The 18,735-nt window shown below is 40.4% G+C and overlaps 1 protein-coding gene across 1 annotated transcript in view; it reads left to right on the top strand.

Moving 5' to 3' along the window:
- Positions 1-18,735, top strand: part of HSD17B4 (hydroxysteroid 17-beta dehydrogenase 4) — a gene marked incomplete at both ends in the record, with an annotated part of 68,089 nt that overhangs the window by 20,419 nt on the left and 28,935 nt on the right. Inside the window, 6 exons of the mRNA XM_082013660.1 lie at positions 8,627-8,733; positions 9,424-9,657; positions 10,104-10,155; positions 11,415-11,486; positions 13,027-13,130; positions 16,956-17,021. Of these exons, the coding sequence (XP_081869786.1) occupies positions 8,627-8,733; positions 9,424-9,657; positions 10,104-10,155; positions 11,415-11,486; positions 13,027-13,130; positions 16,956-17,021 (635 nt within the window). The remainder of the gene's footprint in view (positions 1-8,626; positions 8,734-9,423; positions 9,658-10,103; positions 10,156-11,414; positions 11,487-13,026; positions 13,131-16,955; positions 17,022-18,735) is intronic.

Raw genomic sequence — 18,735 nt, 5'->3', positions numbered from 1 at the left:
TGCCTCCACAGTGCGCTACTTGCTCATGTGTCCTAGTCTGATTCTTCCTGTTACATAAAGGGAGGCATCAAATTGTGTTCTGAGATGGGTAGAAAACAATCATCCCTGTCTTGCAGATTGTATACTGTATACAGCATTCTGTAGTATATATTGCACGTGTTAGTATGTTTAGTTGTTTTGTTATGTAGGAAAACAGAATTAGTCATGTCTGTCACCCATATGAGGCAACCTCTCTCTCTGTGTCTTGATTTCCTCCACAGTTGTGGAGATGTTAGCGAGTTTCAGCTAAATCTAGTATTTTAGAGGTCTGTAATCTGTTCTTACGTTCACATGCATTTTTAATTCTCTCAGAACCTCTCTGGGTAGAGGAAACAACTTCAGTATTCTCACTGGCTGACTTCTGGCACATTTCAAAAGCTTATCTCTGGTATAGAGCAAATTAATATAAAACATGTAGAAGGTGCGTATGTATATATGTGTACTTTGTGTGCATATAAAGAAATATTTTACATAAAAAGAAAACTGTTTCAGCTTCAATTTCAGCTTTCTTCGTATGTATTTAAAAAAGGTTTAAACACTGGTGCTGTTTCCTCCATAGTTAAGGGGTATGGTTCACATGCAATGTTCCCTAACTAGAAAGTGAGATGAATACTTTTGGAAAGAGACAGGCTTTGCCATGACTATTTTCAACCTTTGCTCTTCAGGTTAATCTTTCCCTGCTGTCTGCTAATAATTTGCTCTATAATAGCAGACCATGTTGGGATAGTGGACTCTTAAGGTTTTAGAGTTCACTGACAGTATAACCAGTTAAAAAATACCCCCATACTAATACTAAAACCAACTATATTAATGAAAAGGTCTCCTACTGGGTTTGTTTCTGCCAAAATTATACCCTTTGAGCTACTTCTTGGATCGTAGAAGAACCTTACTTAGCTTGTAGAGTCATTAAAAAGTAGAAATTGTCATAGTTGTGTACAGCTGAAACATTAATTTCAGACATCCTTGTGTGTTTACATGACTGAAAATTCATGTACCACTCTGTGCTTCCCTTCCTATCTCTTTTACTTTCAGTACTGAAAATGAATGCAAACCAAAGACTGTGGAAACCATCCTTATCAGTGCCCAAACATCACTTATCAGTGATTTTGTAATATTTCATCTTTCTTTTTTTGGCACTCTCATATCACATTCTTAGCTCATAACAATGTATTTGATCATAACCTTTATACTTCTGAATGCAATAGTCTAATTTACTCTTTCTTTGAAGTGTAACCATGCCTTGTGAAAGATTCATACCTGGTCAACTGCTAGACTATTACTGTAAATGTAATACTGTACTAGTCCAGTTTCTTAGGCCAGGCAGCAGAAGAGCTCTCAGAAGGGTAGTGAAGACTGAAATATTATGTCGAGACATTTCAGTTGCATACTGCTCTAGCAGTCCCTGGAAGATGAAAGGAATATGTCAGCATGGGGGGTTTAACTGTAAAAGTTTTGTAAACATAGTAATTTATGGGGAAGAAAATAAATTAAGATTTTTTTTTCCCCGTTTATTAAAAAAAAAAAAAAGGAAAAAAGAATTTGCTGCCTCTATTTGATGATATTTTAATAGCTTGCTTAAGCTTTTCAGGCACCCCAAAGGGACAGAATCTTAAAAGCAGCTTCGATACTAAAGGACGAAAACCACCTTGAAACATAAAGCATAACATACACTTTCTGCTGATGCCTTTCAAGAATTTTGGGCCTAGAACCATAGACATATCTCATACAGTTGATGTCTGTCATAAAGCAATAAAACCTTGAAAGCAATAAGTCCTTGAAAGAACTTTCTGTCCTTAAAGACAGCTTTTTCAGCATACGTACGCTTTGAAAATTAATAAAAGTATTACTAAATTATTCTGGTATGATCCAGGTCAAGTGTTGTTGCTGATTACAAATATAACAGTAGGCCAAAGTTTAAAAAAAATCAGTTTTGGGGAGGCCTTTGGCATTAAGAGCGCACAAAGACATAGTTCACTTTTAAAAAGGGTGGAAGGGAGGACCCTGGGAACTACTAACCTGTCAGCCTCACCTCTGTGCCTGGGAGGACCATGGAACAGATCCTTCCAGAAGCTGTGCTAAGGCACTTGGAGGACAGGGAGGTGATTTGAGACAGCCTGCATGGCTTTGCCAAGGGCTGGTCCTGTCTGACGCACCTAGTGGCCTTCTAAGATGGAGTAGCTACATCAGTGGACAGGGGAAGAGCTACGGATGTTGTCTGTCTGGACTTCCATAAGGCCTTTGACATCCAATAAGCCCTTACAACATCCATATCTCTCTGATTTGGAGAGAAGGAATTGATGGGTGGACTGTTGGGTGGATGAGGAATTGGTTGGATGGTGGCATCCAGAGGGTAGTGGTCAATAGCTCAATGTCCAGATCGACATCGGTGACAATTGGTGTCCCTCACATGTCCATGTTGGGACCAGTACTGTTTAATATTCTCATCAGTGACATTCATGGTGGGATCAAGTACACCCTTAAGAAGTTTGCAGTTGACACCTAGCTGAGTTGACATGCCTGAGGGACAGAATGCCATCCAGAGCATGGACAAGCTGGAAGAATGGGCCTCATGAGGTTCAACAAGGCCAAGTCCTGCATCTGGGTTGGGGCAACCCCTGGTATCAGTACAGGCTGCGGGGTGAAGAGATTGAGAGCAGCCCTGCCAAGAAGGACTTGGGGGTACTGGTGGATGAAGAGCTGGACATGAGCCGGCAATGTGCGCTGGCAGCCCAGAAGGCCAACCGTATCCTGGGCTGCATCCAAAGCGGTGTGGCCAGCAGGTCGAGGGAGGGAATTCTGCCCCTCTACTCTGCTCTGGTGAGACCCCACCTGGAGTCCTGCGTCCAGCTCTGGGAGCCCTCAGCATAGGAAAAACGTGGACCTGTTGGAGCAGGTCCAGAGGAGGGCCAGAAAAATGATCCGAGGGATGGAACAGCTCTCCTGTGAGGACCGGCTGAGAGAGTTGGTCTTGTTCAGCCTGGAGAAGAGAAGGCTCTGGGGAGACCTTATTGTAGCCTTCCAGTACTTAAGGGGAGCTTCTAAGAAGGATGGGGACAGGCTTTTTAGCAGGGCCTGTAGCGACAGGAAACAGGGCATAATGGTTTTAAACTAAGAGTGAGTAGATTTAGACTGGATCTAAGGAAGAAATTTCTCCTAATGAGGGTGGTGAAGCACTGGCACAGGTTGCCCAGAGAGGTGGTAGATGCCCCATCCCTGGCAACATTCCAGGTCAGGTTGCTCTGAGCAACCTGATCTAGTTGAAGATGTCCCTGCTCACTGCAGGGGGGTTGGACTACATGACCTTTAAAAGTCCCTTCCAACCCAAACCATTCTATGATTCTATGATCTCTTTAGTGTTCAGCCAGACACTAGCCAGGTCACCAATTTGAGAGTACAGTCATATCACATAATCTGGAAGAAAGACTCCTTGAAAAGGAAATTGTAGTATTCTGCACCATTATTAAATTACAGTTTGCCTTTATACTGTTTGTCTTAATGATGCCATTGCATGTAAAATACATGTTAGTAATCTTTTTGGATTTCACCGTTAAGAATGATAGTTATGTTCTTGCATGGAAATGAGTTGTGGGCGTGAAAAGTTGAGGAAATGGTCAAGTTTGCTTGGAGGTCAAAGCTGTATTCTCCCTTGAGGATTTCAAAGCAATGTGAAAGCCTTTATTTGGTTCACGCAAGAAAGATAGAAACTGTTATTTCTCCCAGCAGGTCAGTGTTGTTTTTCCTTCATTCATTTCATGAATGAAAAAAGGGGTAAAAGGGATTAGCTTTTAAAGGGTTCTTATAAATTACAAATCTCTTGTTTTGCACATTTTCACATTACGTAGATGTTAACCTCATGTCATCTTATGGCAGCGCTTGTACACAAAGATAAAGCTTGTCTTTGGCAGAAGAAGTGAAAACATGTTTGTTTCACAGATGTTCCTTTTTATTCTTGAGTTTCAGGCCACAAATAAAACATGACGATAATTCTGGCAGTGAGACTGGGAAGTGAGATATAGTTTAGGAAATTAAGGTTCTGCAAGATGGTGTGTAGCTAATTTGCAGGATATTTAGGGGAGTGCTGTGCAATGGAACAATACGGTGTTAGTCCAAGCAACAGCATAAGCCAGTATGGGTATGGGGGTTTTGAAGTGGAAAATAATGGATTTGCACTTCTGTGATTTAAACTTTTGTTTTTCTGTGCACAATTCTCACCACTTGTGGTTTGATTTGTTCCAACACACGAATGCTTAATATTGATTTTAGCCATATGGAGCTTCAGGGAGCTGTTCTTGATGGCCTGCCTTAACCATAGCTGAGTTCTGTATCTCAGCCATGTGTCATCTTGCTTGCAATCTTGGCATTGTTCAAGCTTCAGATCACAGAATCACTAGGTTGGAAAGGACCTTCAAGATCATCAAGTTCAACCATTAATCCAGTGCCACCATGTCCCCTAAACCATGTCCTGAAGCGCCACATCCACACATTTTTTGAACACTTCCAGAGATGGCAACTCCACCACCTCCCTGGGCAGCCTGTTCCAATGCTTGACCACCCTCTCAGTGAAGAAATTTTTCCTAATATCCAATCTAAACCTCCCCTGGCACAACTTGAGGCCATTTCTTCTTGTCCTATCACTAGTTACTTGGGAGAAGAGACCAACACCCTCGTTGCCACAACCCCCTTTCAGGTAGTTGTAGAGAGCGATAAGGTCTCCCCTCAGCCTCCTCTTCTCCACACTAAACAACCCCAGTTCCCTCAGCCGCTCCTCATAAGACTTGTGCTCCAGCCCCTCCCCCCCCCCGTTGCCCTTCTCTGGACACGCTCCAGCACCTCAGCATCCTTCTTATAGTGAGGGGCCCAAAACTGAACACAGTATTCGAGGTGCGGCCTCACCAGTGCCGAGTACAGGGGCACGATCACTTCCCCACTCCTGCTGGCCACACCATTTCTGATACAGGCCAGGACGCTGTTGGCCTTCTTGGCCACCTGGGCACACTGCCGGCTCATGTTCAGCCGGCTGTCAACCAGCACCCCCAGGTCCCTTTCTGCCGAGCAGCTCTCTAGCCACTCCTCCCCAAGCCTGTAGTGTTGCATGGGGTTGTTGTGACCCAAGTGCAGGACCTGACACTTGGCCTTATTAACCCTCATACAGTTGACCTCTGCCCATTGATCCAGCCTGTCCAGATCCCTCTGCAGAGCCCTCCTACCCTCCAGCAGATCAACACTCCCACCCAACTTGGTGTCATCTGCAAACTTACTGAGGGAGCACTCAATTCCCTCATCCAGATCATCTATAAAGATATTGAATAAGACTGGCCCCAGAACCGAGCCCTGGGGAACACCGCTTGTGACCGGCCGCCAGCCAGATTTAACGCCGTTCACCACAACAAGATATATGTATGTATGTATGTATATATGTACATACTGGGGTGGCTCTGTATGTTAGGGAGTGTTTTGATTGCATAGAAATCGAAGATTGTGAAGACCAAGTAGAGTGCTTGTGGGTAAGGATGAGGGGGAAGGCCAATGAGGCAGACATCCTGCTGGGAGTCTTGTTACAGGCCACCCAACCAGGATGAAGAGACGGATGAGACAATTCTATAAGCGACTGGCGGAGGTCTCGCATTCGCTGGCCCTTGTTCTTGTGGGGGACTTCAACCTACCGGACATCTGCTGGAAGTTTAACACGGCAGAGAGGAAACAGTCTAGGAGGTTCCTGGAGTGTGTGGAGGATAACTTCCTGACACAGCTGGTGAGTGAGCCCACCAGGGGAGGTGCCTTGCTGGACCTGCTGCTTACAAACAGAGAAGGACTGGTGAGAGATGTGGTGGTCGGAGGCTGTCTTGGGCTTAGCGACCACGACATGATAGAATTCTCGGTTGTGAGGGAAGTAAGGAGAGGGGTCAGCAAAACTGCTATCATGGACTTGTGGAGGGCAGACTTTGGCCTGTTCAGGTCACTGGTTGAGAGAGTCCCTTGGGAGACAGTCCTGAAGGACAAAGGGGTCCAGGAAGGCTGGACAGTCTTCAAGAAGGAAATCTTAAAGGCGCAGGAGCAGGCGGTCCCCATGTGCCGTAAGAAGAGCTGGCGGGGAAGGCGACCGGCCTGGCTGAACAGGGAGATTTTGCTGGGACTCAGGGAAAAGAGGAGAGTTTATCACCTCTGGAAGAAGGGGCAGGCAACTCACGAAGAGTACAAGGATCTCATTAGGTCAAACAGGGACAAAATTAGAAAGGCAAAAGCCCAGCTAGAGCTCAGTCTGGCCACAGTCGTAAAGGATAATAAAAAATGTTTTTACAAATATATTAACAACAAAAAGAGAGGCAAGGAGAATCTCCATCCCCTACTGGATATGGCGGGGAACATTGTCTCCAAGGACGAGGACAAGGCTGAGGTACTTAATGCCTTCTTCGCCTCAGTCTTTAATAGCCAGTCCAGGTATCCACAGGGTATTCAGCCCCCTGAGCTGGAAGACGGGGATGGAGAGCACAATGTACTCCTCATAATCTAGGAGGAAGCAGTCAAGGACATGCTAAGCCACCTGGACACCCACAAGTCTATGGGGCCTGATGAGATCCACCCGAGAGTACTGAGAGAGCTGGTGGAGGAGCTTGCCAAGCCACTCTCCATCATTTATCAGCAGTCCTGGTTAACAGGGGAGGTCCCAGAAGACTGGAGGCTTGCCAATGTGACGCCCGTCTACAAGAAAGGCCGGAAGGAGGATCCTGGGAACTACAGACCTGTCAGCCTGACCTCTGTACCAGGGAAGATTATGGAGCGGTTGGTCTTGAGAGTGCTCACAGGACATCTGCAGGACAACCAAAGGATCAGGCCCAGCCAGCATGGGTTCATGAAAGGCAGGTCCTGCTTGACCAACCTGATCTCCTTCTATGACCAGGTGACCCGCCTAGTGGATGAGGGAAAGGCTGTGGACATTGTCTACCTGGACTTTAGTAAAGCCTTTGACAGTGTCTCCCACAGCATTCTCCTGGAGAAACTGGCGGCTCGTGGCTTAGACGGGTTTACTCTTTGCTGGGTGAGGAACTGGCTGGATGGCCGAGCCCAGAGAGTTGTGGTGAACGGCATTAAATCCGGCTGGCGGCCGGTCACAAGTGGTGTTCCCCAGGGCTCGGTTCTGGGGCCAGTCTTATTCAATATCTTTATAGATGATCTGGATGAGGGAATTGAGTGCTCCCTCAGTAAGTTTGCAGATGACACCAAGTTGGGTGGGAGTGTTGATCTGCTGGAGGGTAGGAGGGCTCTGCAGAGGGATCTGGACAGGCTGGATCGATGGGCAGAGGCCAACTGTATGAGGTTTAATAAGGCCAAGATCAGGGTCCTGCACTTTGGCCACAACAACCCCATGCAATGCTACAGGCTTGGGGAGGAGTGGCTAGAGAGCTGCTCGGCAGAAAGGGACCTGGGGGTGCTGGTTGACAGCCGGCTGAACATGAGCCGGCAGTGTGCCCAGGTGGCCAAGAAGGCCAACAGCATCCTGGCCTGTATCAGGAATAGTGTGGCCAGCAGGAGTAGGGAAGTGATTGTGCCCCTGTACTCGGCACTGGTGAGGCCGCACCTTGAATACTGTGTTCAGTTTTGGGCCCCTCGCTACAAGAAGGATGTTGAGGTGCTGGAGCGTGTCCAGAGAAGGGCAACGAAGCTGGTGAGGGGTCTGGAGCACAAGTCTTATGAGGAGCGGCTGAGGGAACTGGGGTTGTTTAGTGTGGAGAAGAGGAGGCTGAGAGGAGACCTTATCGCTCTCTACAACTACCTGAAAGGGGGTTGTGGCGACGAGGGTGTTGGTCTCTTCTCCCAAGTAACTAGTGATAGGACAAGAGGAAATGGCCTCAAGTTGTGCCAGGGGAGGTTTAGATTGGATATTAGGAAAAATTTCTTCACTGAGAGGGTGGTCAGGCATTGGAACAGGCTGCCCAGGGAGGTGGTGGAGTCGCCATCTCTGGAAGTGTTCAAAAAACGTGTGGATGTGGCGCTTCAGGACATGGTTTAGGGGACATGGTGGTGCTGGATTAATGGTTGGACTTGATGATCTTAAAGGTCCTTTCCAACCTAGGGATTCTGTGATTCTGTGATTCTGTGATACTTGGGAATGAGGTTAGCTGGCAGGAGACAAGACCTGTGCTTGTATTGCAAATAAGTTTCAAGATAAGAAAAGCAGTACTAATTTTCAGATGTTTACTTCTGAGACAGTTGAAACGTAATGCTCAGTATCTTCTCTTAATGCTGTGGTTCAGGGAATAAAACAACGTATTTACTGACATACTCCTCTTGGCTTGAATGGTGGAATATAACACTAGTTGTGTTTTAGGCACTTGAGTTAGGTAGGTGTCATGGTTGACTGCTGTGTGCAGAACTGATGGAACTGGTGTAGAGATCACTTACCAACTGTTGTGTAGATACTTGTAAAATGCAGCAATATGCTCAATTTGCAGATGTATATTTACTGTGTTTAAAAATTAATTGAGAAGTACCAGGCTAAATCTCATTTGCTTGCATGTTTGGTTTTTGTCTAACTGTAGTGTCTGATTTATGGCTATTTATAAGTGATTTTTTCAATTCCTTTCTCTAGAGTCCATAAGTGTATTGAATGATGCTCTGAGTCAGATAGAGTCTCAAGGGAATGTTTCTATGAATTCAACAAGCTCTGGATCAGTGGCCTCCTCATCTGTTGACACGGTAAGTACCTTTCTGTCTACCACATGCACTCAAAGTTAGGTGAAGACCTTGAGCAGAGAGACTTGTGTTGCTGATCAGCTTCTACTATGGCTTACTGCCTGCAAAAAGAAAGGTGAGTTTTAAACTGTGAAGTGAGGAAGCAGAGTAAGAAACATCTCCTGGTTCCACTGTTTATTTTTCTTCTTGATGATGGAAGAACTTAAGTCTAAGTAGACTGAATAATGCAGAATGCAAGTACTTGTAAGTTCTGTAAACCTCTTTAGTAAGGATATTGTTAAGAAAAGGGGCCGGGGATGGGTCTCATTGGGCAATGTGGTTTTGCTCTGTCTCCTTCTCTATAGATAGATAACTTTTCCTTGTTTCAATCTTATTACAGTGTTAATTATTTAATTTGTGGTTTGTTTTAGAAAAATTCTTGTACATTGCTGGGAGCAGAGCTGTATGAAGTTATACTACTTTTGAAGTAAATTGCTTGCAGCAAGCTATAACGCATTGTATTAGGGTTGCCTGTACTGCAACAAATACATTAATGTTTTATGGTATGTTTATTACTCATGCTTTATGTTTACATGTGACGACAAGGAAAATGCTCAACCATGAATTTTGTTTGGTGTGAGAATTACAGAAAGAAAACAAGTGCAATATTAACTATTAATGAAGTTTTATTTTATACTGACTTTTAATTTCCAGGCAAGCATTGTTGGTCGGGAATTGGCTACCAACGTGTATAAATATACTCACTTAGAGCCTATTCTATATGCGCTTGGTGTGGGGATGTCAACTAAGGATCCAGATCACCTAAAATTTCTCTTTGAAGGAAGTGAAGAGTTCTGCTGTTTACCTAGCTTTGGAGTAATTCCTGCTCAGACTTCAATGTTTGATGGTGTTCCTTCTCTTCCAGGACTAAATATTGATCTCGCAAAGGTATGGACGAGTTAAGTATCTAATTTTGTTTGTGCTTTATATAACTATAAGGTGACTTTAATTAGTATGTTTGTAGTATTAATAAGTTCCCTTTATTCTAGACAAGGAAAATTCAATGTTTTGTATTCTTACATCCTAAGAAATTATTTACTTACTTCACTTGCATAACCTGTGTCTTCCTCAGATAGTACGAATGATCAAGTTTTGGTTAAATTTTAATTTGTGTTCACTATGCTTTTATTAAACCACAAAAGTTTAAAACTTTCTTTGAAAATATGTTCTGTTGTGGATGAAATTGGATAAACAAAACAAAAAACTTGCAGGTATTTTTCTTTTGTTTGTTCTGAACACTTTCTAAAATAACTGTGTATTTCCTTGCAATTGTGGGATGGGGGAAGCAGTAGAATACATTGATTGTTGTCACAGCACTCCTTTTCTTTACATAGATGCTGCATGGTGAGCAATACCTGGAACTGTATAAACCATTACCAACTTCAGGTCAGTCCTTTTGTATTGCTGATTTGGTTTTCACTGTGACAACAGTTCCTGTAGTCATGTTATAAATAGAAATAGAGAAGCTCTGTTTCCAACTGGATTTGTTTTGCATATTGTTTTTACAAGGATTAGGGGAGAAGAGAGGCAACTTTCTGCATTACTGAAGTAATTCTGATCAGGTGTTGCTTTTTTATAGTATACTTAGTAAACTTCTGCCTAATCTTTCATATAATAAGCAAATCTACATGCTGGTGTATTACTCACGTAGTTTGATACTAATTAGCAGAACTTTTAATTCTTTCTGTAAGGTTGTATCACAGAACTTTTGGGATGTTTACCTAAAAATTCTTCAACATTCTTTGCATCTGTGTGCCTATAAGACAACAGGACTTAAATTATATACGTAAAGGAGGAATGGACATCTCGATGAGGAGGCTAAAAAACAACTACTTTTCTTCCTGTCAAAATTCTCAAGATACTAATTGCTGCAATAGTAAACTCTTTTCAGAGATGGCTGTGTTTTCCCAGATTACAACACTTGAGAGATTCTTGTTAGGCTCATTCAGGATATGCATGCATGTGTTTGGGTTTTTTAATTAATAGTTTTTAAAAATTAACTTTTCCACAGTGTAGAAGGAATAAAAAAAAAAATCCTGCAAGACACAGATAAATGGCGTAATTTCTTGTTGAAACAAAAAGCATGAAAGTTTTATTAACTTCAAAGAAGTCTGATAATTAATAATGGATTTCCAGGACTGCATAAAGCTTTCTATTTTACCATTTCATAGGCTGATTATGTAAACATATATGGTTACATATCTCTCTAGAGCAATAACCTCTTTAGAGATAAACTTCATAAACCCACAGGCCCAGGCCCTCAGCTGAGCTTCTCTTCTGTAGCACTGTAGTTGTCTAAGCCCTTTTGAAATTTGTGGACAGTCCTTAAGTGATTTGAGCTATCTTTGAAGTCAGTGATGTGTTTGAGTTTGAAATGTGATTTGTGCTTAGCTGTGAATATATAAACTGTAGCACAATTCTATTAAAAAACCCCAAACAATAAAACTTTAAAAAAAAAAAAAATCTTCACATCTGTAAACCAAGATTGGCAAAGATTCCCAGACACTTTTATTATAACCATCATGATTGTGATTACTATGATTATTATTACTGTTATTGTTAATAAGGAAGTGTAAAGATTGGTCCGTGGACTTCATTCCTCAAGCAAAACCCTACAACATGTACGTGGTGGTCTTTTCTTACAGGGCAATTAACTTCAGTTTCAACCGTTGCTGATATTCTTGACAAAGGCTCAGGAGCAGTCTTGCTTATAGATGGTAAGAAAGTTTACAATTTTTGGAGGGGATGCAGTAAAATTTGACATGCTCAGTTTTTAACTAGCAGTACCAATAACTGCCACCCTTTCCACAGTAAAGCATGTTAGCTTATTAAGTCACAATGAGAGCTGAGAAATGAGCTTATTACCAATAGCTGTGTAAATGTATAATGTAGTTGTTCTTGGGCAATTAACATACTGATATAAGAACAGTCTTTTTGGAAAAAGATTTCAGAGAGATTTGGGTTTTTTTTCCCGTGTAGGTGGAATAGTGCACTATGCAAATTGAATAAAGTTCTTTAATAATATTACTTAGTCCTGTCTGAAGGCAGACATTTTAGATTCTGCCACCCTTCAGCAACATGCGTGTGCATATGTGTGTGTGTGTTTTGTGGGGTGGTTTTGCAAAGGTTAGTTGTATGTGTATGTTGTGTAGACTTATCTGCAAAGAAGCCATCTTTAAGAGCGTGTCCTGTGTTCTTTTTTTATACCTACATTATTATTTACAAAACAAAATAAAAACCCATTTTATTCCTCTTTTATCCAAGTTAAAGGATCAAAATGTCTCTAGAAGTTGATAAGTTGTCTTTTCAAAATTTTGAAATCACTAGGTGTGGTTATGCCAAGGTCCCTTGGGAAATTAGAGTGCAAGAGTAGGTTAATATACAGTGAATCTCTAAACATTCTTGAGCATTTATTCCTTCAGTGTACAGGTAAAATTGTAAAAAGGTCTTTACTGCCCCTTTGTTCCTCCTAGCTAGTGTTTTTTCTTCCTTCCATACTGGGCTAACATTAAGCCTGTCCGTTTCTCCAACATGCAGAAGTTCTTTTGTTTTTTTGAGTAGAGTCTTAGAGGCTTTTAAATTTCTTCCGGAACTGGAAATGAACATTATTAACAATACTTGAAATTTCAGTCTAATGTGTAAGGAGGTGGAATAGGCATGAACTGGAAATAGGAAGCTGAATCTCAATTCAGTGTAAGAATTTTAACTCTTCAAGAAGGAACAGATGACCTTAAACTAAAGCTTGTTCTGAAGCTCTTTTCTTACAAGGTACTAGTACTGCTTTTTGTATGAAAAAAAAATACACTAGGAAAAAAAAGATAGTGGAAAAAAACATTACACACTAGGGATTCTCAATAGCTTCTAATACATCATATTTTATGGCACAATTATATTTAAATAAATTGCTATGCAGTGCGAGATGCTGAAATAAATAGTAATTTCAGCACCCTGTTGTCAAATGTTTTTAGCACCTTGAATGTCATCAGCATTTTGTTAGCTCATTTTGTTAGCTCATTTTCTAATTTCAATGCTTTCTTATAGATAAAACTAACGATAATGTTATTTGAAACAGATCATTAGTCTTCACTAGTCAGGAAGTGATTTGCAACAGTGCAACATAACAGTGTGACCATTGTCCCTTCAGTTGTTAAATGAACTTTTTATGTTTGAAGCTTCCCTCTTGTAAAAACACATCCTAGGTATATGAAAAAGGAGATTGAAGACAACGTATAATCTTCCTCTTTTGTTGTCTTTCAGTGCATACCTATTGTGGAAAGGACCTAGTGTGTTACAATCAGTTCTCTTTGTTTTTTGTTGGAGCTGGAGGATTTGGTGGAAAACGAACATCAGAAAAGGCCAAGGTAAATTCATGCATATTCATATTTAAAAAAAACACACATAAATACTTCTGTCAGCACTGCAAGAAAAACTAGGGAGGATAAACTAGCATTTTGAGCAGTGTGGCGGTGCAAACTCAAATGGAATTTAAATACTTCTGTTCATTTAAGAGCCTGAGTAAAAAGGGACTGTTCAGGGCCTGGGAAACCAACAGTTTTGTTTTGAAAATTAGGGAGAAAAGTGAATTGCTAAACATGCAACTGATGAGAAATACCTACATTCAAATATTTGAAGTTACAGATATGGAATATCCTAGTGGAAAACAGAATAGGAGATTCTCTGGAAAATGTTTAGAATATAAATTCTGTGGACTTATAATTAGAAAATGATGACTGAAATTAAAATAAAATTGCAATTAATATAAAATGCATGATGATGTGGACAGAATGCTCCTCAAGAGGATTTGTGTTAGATCTTTTAGAAGAGGGTCTTTTGAAGTTGACAGTGTAACAGGCTGTAATCTGACCCAATTTGACCCAATTAATTCCACAGAAGTGGTAGAATCTGACACATGCTGTACTTAGGGCTGTGCTAAATTCCTTAAAAATCCTACTTCTGTAGGTCAGATGGAAGATGCTGTCAGTTTAGCTGTCCAATTTGGCAAGAGTTATTGACTCTGGGTTTTATGAAACCCAAATGTAGGCTTTGCAAACAAAATAAACCTTACATGTTTTGATTTTATGTATTTATTTACTCCCAGTCACACTTCCCATAAAGGAACACATGAGGAAAGTTACTAATTTCTTGTTAAAAGCTAGCTTGGGAAAGGTTTTATTTTCTCAGTCGACTTTTGACCCCCAAAATTTTTAGAGACCTCTTAGATCAGAACGAGAACAGAGAAGTGGCTTTTATTTGTAAGACTTGGTTTTCTCAAGTAAATTTGGGGAGCTTTACCTCTCTTATATGCAGCTTTAGAGCGGATTTTTTTGGGCTCCTCCTGTTTGAGCATGGGCAGCAAGGAGAGTGACAGAGAAGTTGAGATTTTAGATACTTTGTTTAGGGGCTTACTACTGAGCTGTTGGACTGTGCCAACTAGATTTATAATAGAGTCCTGATTTAAACCCGTCTCAGCTCTGCTGTCATCATCACATTTAAATTTTGGCCTCAGTGCTTACATCTCCAATTGGGAATACGTGATCTGTGTGTCATCAGTTTACCATTACAGTGTTTTCTGCTGCTCCATCTCAGAGGTTTTCTTTGCTTCTGTTTAAGGGGGCAGGGTGGCTATTTATATTTAAAAATAAATTGACACCTAGTGATAATTTCATGTGTGTATATACAGAGAGTGTTCATGTTTAGTTTAGTAATTTGTTTTTCATGTGTTAAATTTGTGCTAATAGGTATGATCATATGTTAATATTGCAGGATGTTGCTCTAGTAAAAAGACTAGCATAGTAAAAAGCTAAGAAGTACTCGAATGTGTGGTATTAGGTTTGAACTTGCAATTTCTTGAAGAGGTCTCTAGGTGTAGCTCTTTATAAATGTATGTGTTTGCATGAAGGAGGTTTGGAAAGCATAGAGAGGAAAAGAGAGAAGTAGCATTATAGTTTCTCACTTCCAGTGGAGTGGAACTGCTGCGTTTTGTGAGAGTTAGCAGATGACAATGTCACATGAACACATGGTATGTCCAAATGCATGAGTAGCTATTCAGATACCTGACATGTAACTATTGTCTCCTTCAATAATATGTTTAAGGGTAGTGTCTGGTATGACAGAATGTTGTTATTGTGAACGAGAGCCTTGAGGCACTACAGTAATAAACAGTCAGTTGAATAGAGGCTATTTTAAGCTCAGTATTTTTGAAAATTTATAATGAAATGCCTAGATTTTGTAAATCTGTAATACTGTAGGTAATGTTCTTTGCGATTTTTGGATGTAAACTTACCAATTTATTCAGTTAAATCTATATCAATTGCATAGAAGCTTTCTCATATGTAACTTTACAGCTCAAATCTTGAAATGCCTGCTGCTTCAAAGAGAAATGGAAAAAGCCTCTCTGTAGTATACAATATTCACCGAATGTTATTGCAGGCAGTATATAAAGGTCCTTGATGGAACCTTTAATTCTTCTCTAATCAGATTTTATAATAGTGCATGTAAAAAAATAGTGGTTCAAAGGAAATATTGCTCATCTATAGTGGTGACATCAGTGAGTCTAGTTTTGTACCTTGGCAATTTTTAGTTAAACATTGCTCTTCAGGCAACGGCAACTTCTTCACTCTATTTAGTGAAGTATGAGAGTACTATATAAATGATTTTACATTTTAAAATATGAAGAATACCTGTTTCAGGCAGCAGTCCTAGTCCTTCTTGTGACAGAAGAAAACAAAATGTAGTCTAGTTAAGACAGCGCAATGATAGCAAATTTAACATAGGCCTCTGCATGCAAGAGGCCAGTTTCGAACGGTAAGTTTTCCTACTTTGTCTTTGCAAACCTCCCCAGTTAAAAAGACTTTCATGTCCCTCTCTTCCCCAAAAAAATCACACGCTGATCAGACATATTTTATAATGTGTCTTTTTGTCATTTCACACATTTATTATATCTGCAAACTAAGGAGAACAAATTTCCAAGTTGAGGTCTGTGATGAGCAGCACGTTGTCTAAGTCATGTCTCTCCTCTTGAGTTGGGGTTTTCTTTGGCAGAGGAGTTTCCTTAATTTTTCATACGTTGGCTAGTTTTAACATCTTAATGGCATGGTAGGTCAGGTTTCGTTTCTTAAACCAACTGGAAACAGATTGGCAAGCCATTGTTGTTTTGAAAGCATGTTAGGTAGTGTCCTTGTTATCAGCCCGATTAATGTAGGTCCGTTGTGGTTCTGTGAAGTGACAAAAGCAGGAATGATTTTATCAAGTCTTCCACCCAAGAGGTGGCTTTGCTCTACTGTTAAACAGGAAAGACCCTTTGCTGCTGTTAGATGTGAAACTAAACAGCCCGCAGTTTCCCTTGAGTTCTCTTTTCTTTGGTAAAGAGCTTACACAAACTAAGGTTAAGTAGAATTACTACAGATGAGAATCAAGTGGCTTCCTTTGACTTTAGAGCTTACACCACTCTCTTTTTGTTTGGGCTTTTTTTTGGTGGTTCTGAAAACCCAGGAAGGAGAGGGGAAAAAAAGACTTCAGCTACTTTAATAGTTTTGAATTAGTTATGGTGTTCTTTGTGTTTATCATGACCTAGGATGTTCTCTGTCAGTCTGTTGGTAAAGTTTATGTCTTCAAAACTGAACAACAAAGCTATAGATTACACAAGGAACAGCATTTTTAGAATAATGTAGGGCTTAATATGCAGCATGTAATTGCAAAACCAAAAGAAAACAGTGCAAAATAAAAAAAGCTCTCAAAGGCCAATAGTGATGTAGTCCATGAGTGAGGCAGTAAATAATTTTGTACTCTATTGTGCTTTTAAAAATATTTTAAAAGCCTCTTTTTTGTTTCTGTGTTCCAAAACACTGGTATTCTGTGAGGCAACTATTTTTTTCTGAGTGAATAGTTCTTGCTTGAGATTTTTTGGATAGTTTGGAAGAAATACAGTCACACTGATCAGCTATAACATGTAACTGTTAGCCAGATTTGATGCCACGGGATCGCTGTGTTTGTAAAGCTAACCTTGGTAAGAGACTTTTTCTGGCCTAAATATCTTTTTCTTTTTGTCTGTAAATATAGAAAGGGTAGGAGGTATCTTAACAGGTTTGTAAATGCTGTTTATTTTTACACATACCTGACATACTCTGGCATGGGTGTGGATAAAAGTTTTTTGCAGTGAAATGTTAATACTACTGCTCTTGCTTTAGGTAACAGTGAATCCACCCAAGAGACCCCCTGATGCTGTAATTTCTGATGTCACAACAGCTGATCAGGTAAAGTTTTGTATACTCCAGGTGCGGAAATGTTTGTTTTGTTTGGAGAAAAGAGTCTTACGATGTTCACTAGTAAGTAATAGTTCAAATCTTCTGATATACCCTGGTATTTTTTTATATAGATATATTTATGTGAGTATATGTATATATATGTGTATATATCTATGTATAACATGAATTTTTGCTAGGTTAAGTTATGACAGTGTTCAATGTACTATCTAAAACATTATTTTCATAAGGCTGATGCAATTTTCTAATTGTTCATTACAAAATTCTACATAGAAGGAGGAAATGAACATTTGTATTCTTTTGTAGTTTAAAAAAAAAAGAGGTTTAAAATCTATGAAATTTGCAACAAATGGTGCAAGCAAAGAGATCATGACCCCCAAAAAAGTGTTTAAAGTTAAGTTTTGAAAGAGTTTAATTTATGTTGTAGTAGTGGTAGTAGTAGTCAGGTAAACCTGAAATACTGACAGATGTCTGTACAGGTATGCTTCCATCTGTCCACAGATCCCACTGGTTCACAGGCATTTATTTTCCATAGGCAAAAACCTGAGTAAATGAATATATCATCATCTGAACGTAAACATACGCAGGTGTCAGACAAATGAGACAGTATTAAGGCACTGAGCAGTATTTTCAAAAGCAACTTAGTCATAGCAGGAAGCTGTAGCTTTTGGACATGGAACTAAAATTTTGAGCATCAGCTGAACTGTGGTAACTGTGATACCTGCTTAGCTTCTGATACAGCATTAAGTCTCATCCAGCTTATTCGTGTGCTTAAAGTCCAAGTTAGCCCTACCCACTTAAGCCAAGAAAGAGAGCTTAGATCAGCATTTCTGTTTCTATCACTGATGTACCTGCTGCATCTTACAATTCACAGTCTAGGAGGTACAGATGTCTAATTCTTCTGAATAGGCTTCATAGAAGGTTGGCAAGGTGAGCAAGGAGCAGGGAATAGTGAGAGAGTACTTTGTTCCTGGGACGTGGTTAAATGTAGTGGAAGGTACTCTCCAGTAGCTGGCACTTTTATTACATAAGATACAGCAACTCTAATGGCCCAGTAGTTAGAAGTATTTACTTTGAATGTTGGAACCCTAGTTCAGACTCTTTTCTGGTTCCAGGTCCATCAATTTTCAGATTATGTTTACGATCCCCTTTTTCATATGGTAATCATAGTGTTTAAGCCTTAAACTCTTACGTCTGGAATTGTTACTCTCTAAAAACTGCTAAGTTCATGAGATAAAAGAAGATGATAGTGACCCTGTAATGCAGAAGTTGGGAAACTTTGCTACTGCAAAACTGATTTTTTGAAGTAAAGGAAGTGGCACAGAGTACCCACCACACTTGTTTTGTTTTAAGATCTACTCTAATAGGTAGATATATAAAGAGAATTCCTCTCCAATTAGATCTAGCAGGAGCCACAGCCGTCGGACTTTGAGAGTCACAAGTAGGCTTAGCTGCCAAATTATTCAGTAGTATTTGTGCTTAAGTGATGGATGCCTCTGTACAGGAGGGGGATGTGTAGAACTTGGGAACTTTATAGGCAGGAATGCAGACTTTCATGTGAAGGACAGCTTGGGGAAATGTTATCAAGATTTTACATTTATGTGTCTGTGGAATGACACATAACTGCCTAAAATCCTTTTTGAAAATGGAAGCTGGCACACAAATTGCATTGAAGTTTCTAAAATTTTTTTTCTTGGTGTTTAAA

Source organism: Phaethon aethereus (assembly GCF_964289735.1).
Source record: "Phaethon aethereus genome assembly, chromosome: Z".
NCBI classification, from domain to species: Eukaryota; Metazoa; Chordata; class Aves; order Phaethontiformes; family Phaethontidae; genus Phaethon; species Phaethon aethereus.
This window is presented reverse-complemented; position numbering and strand designations above follow the sequence as displayed.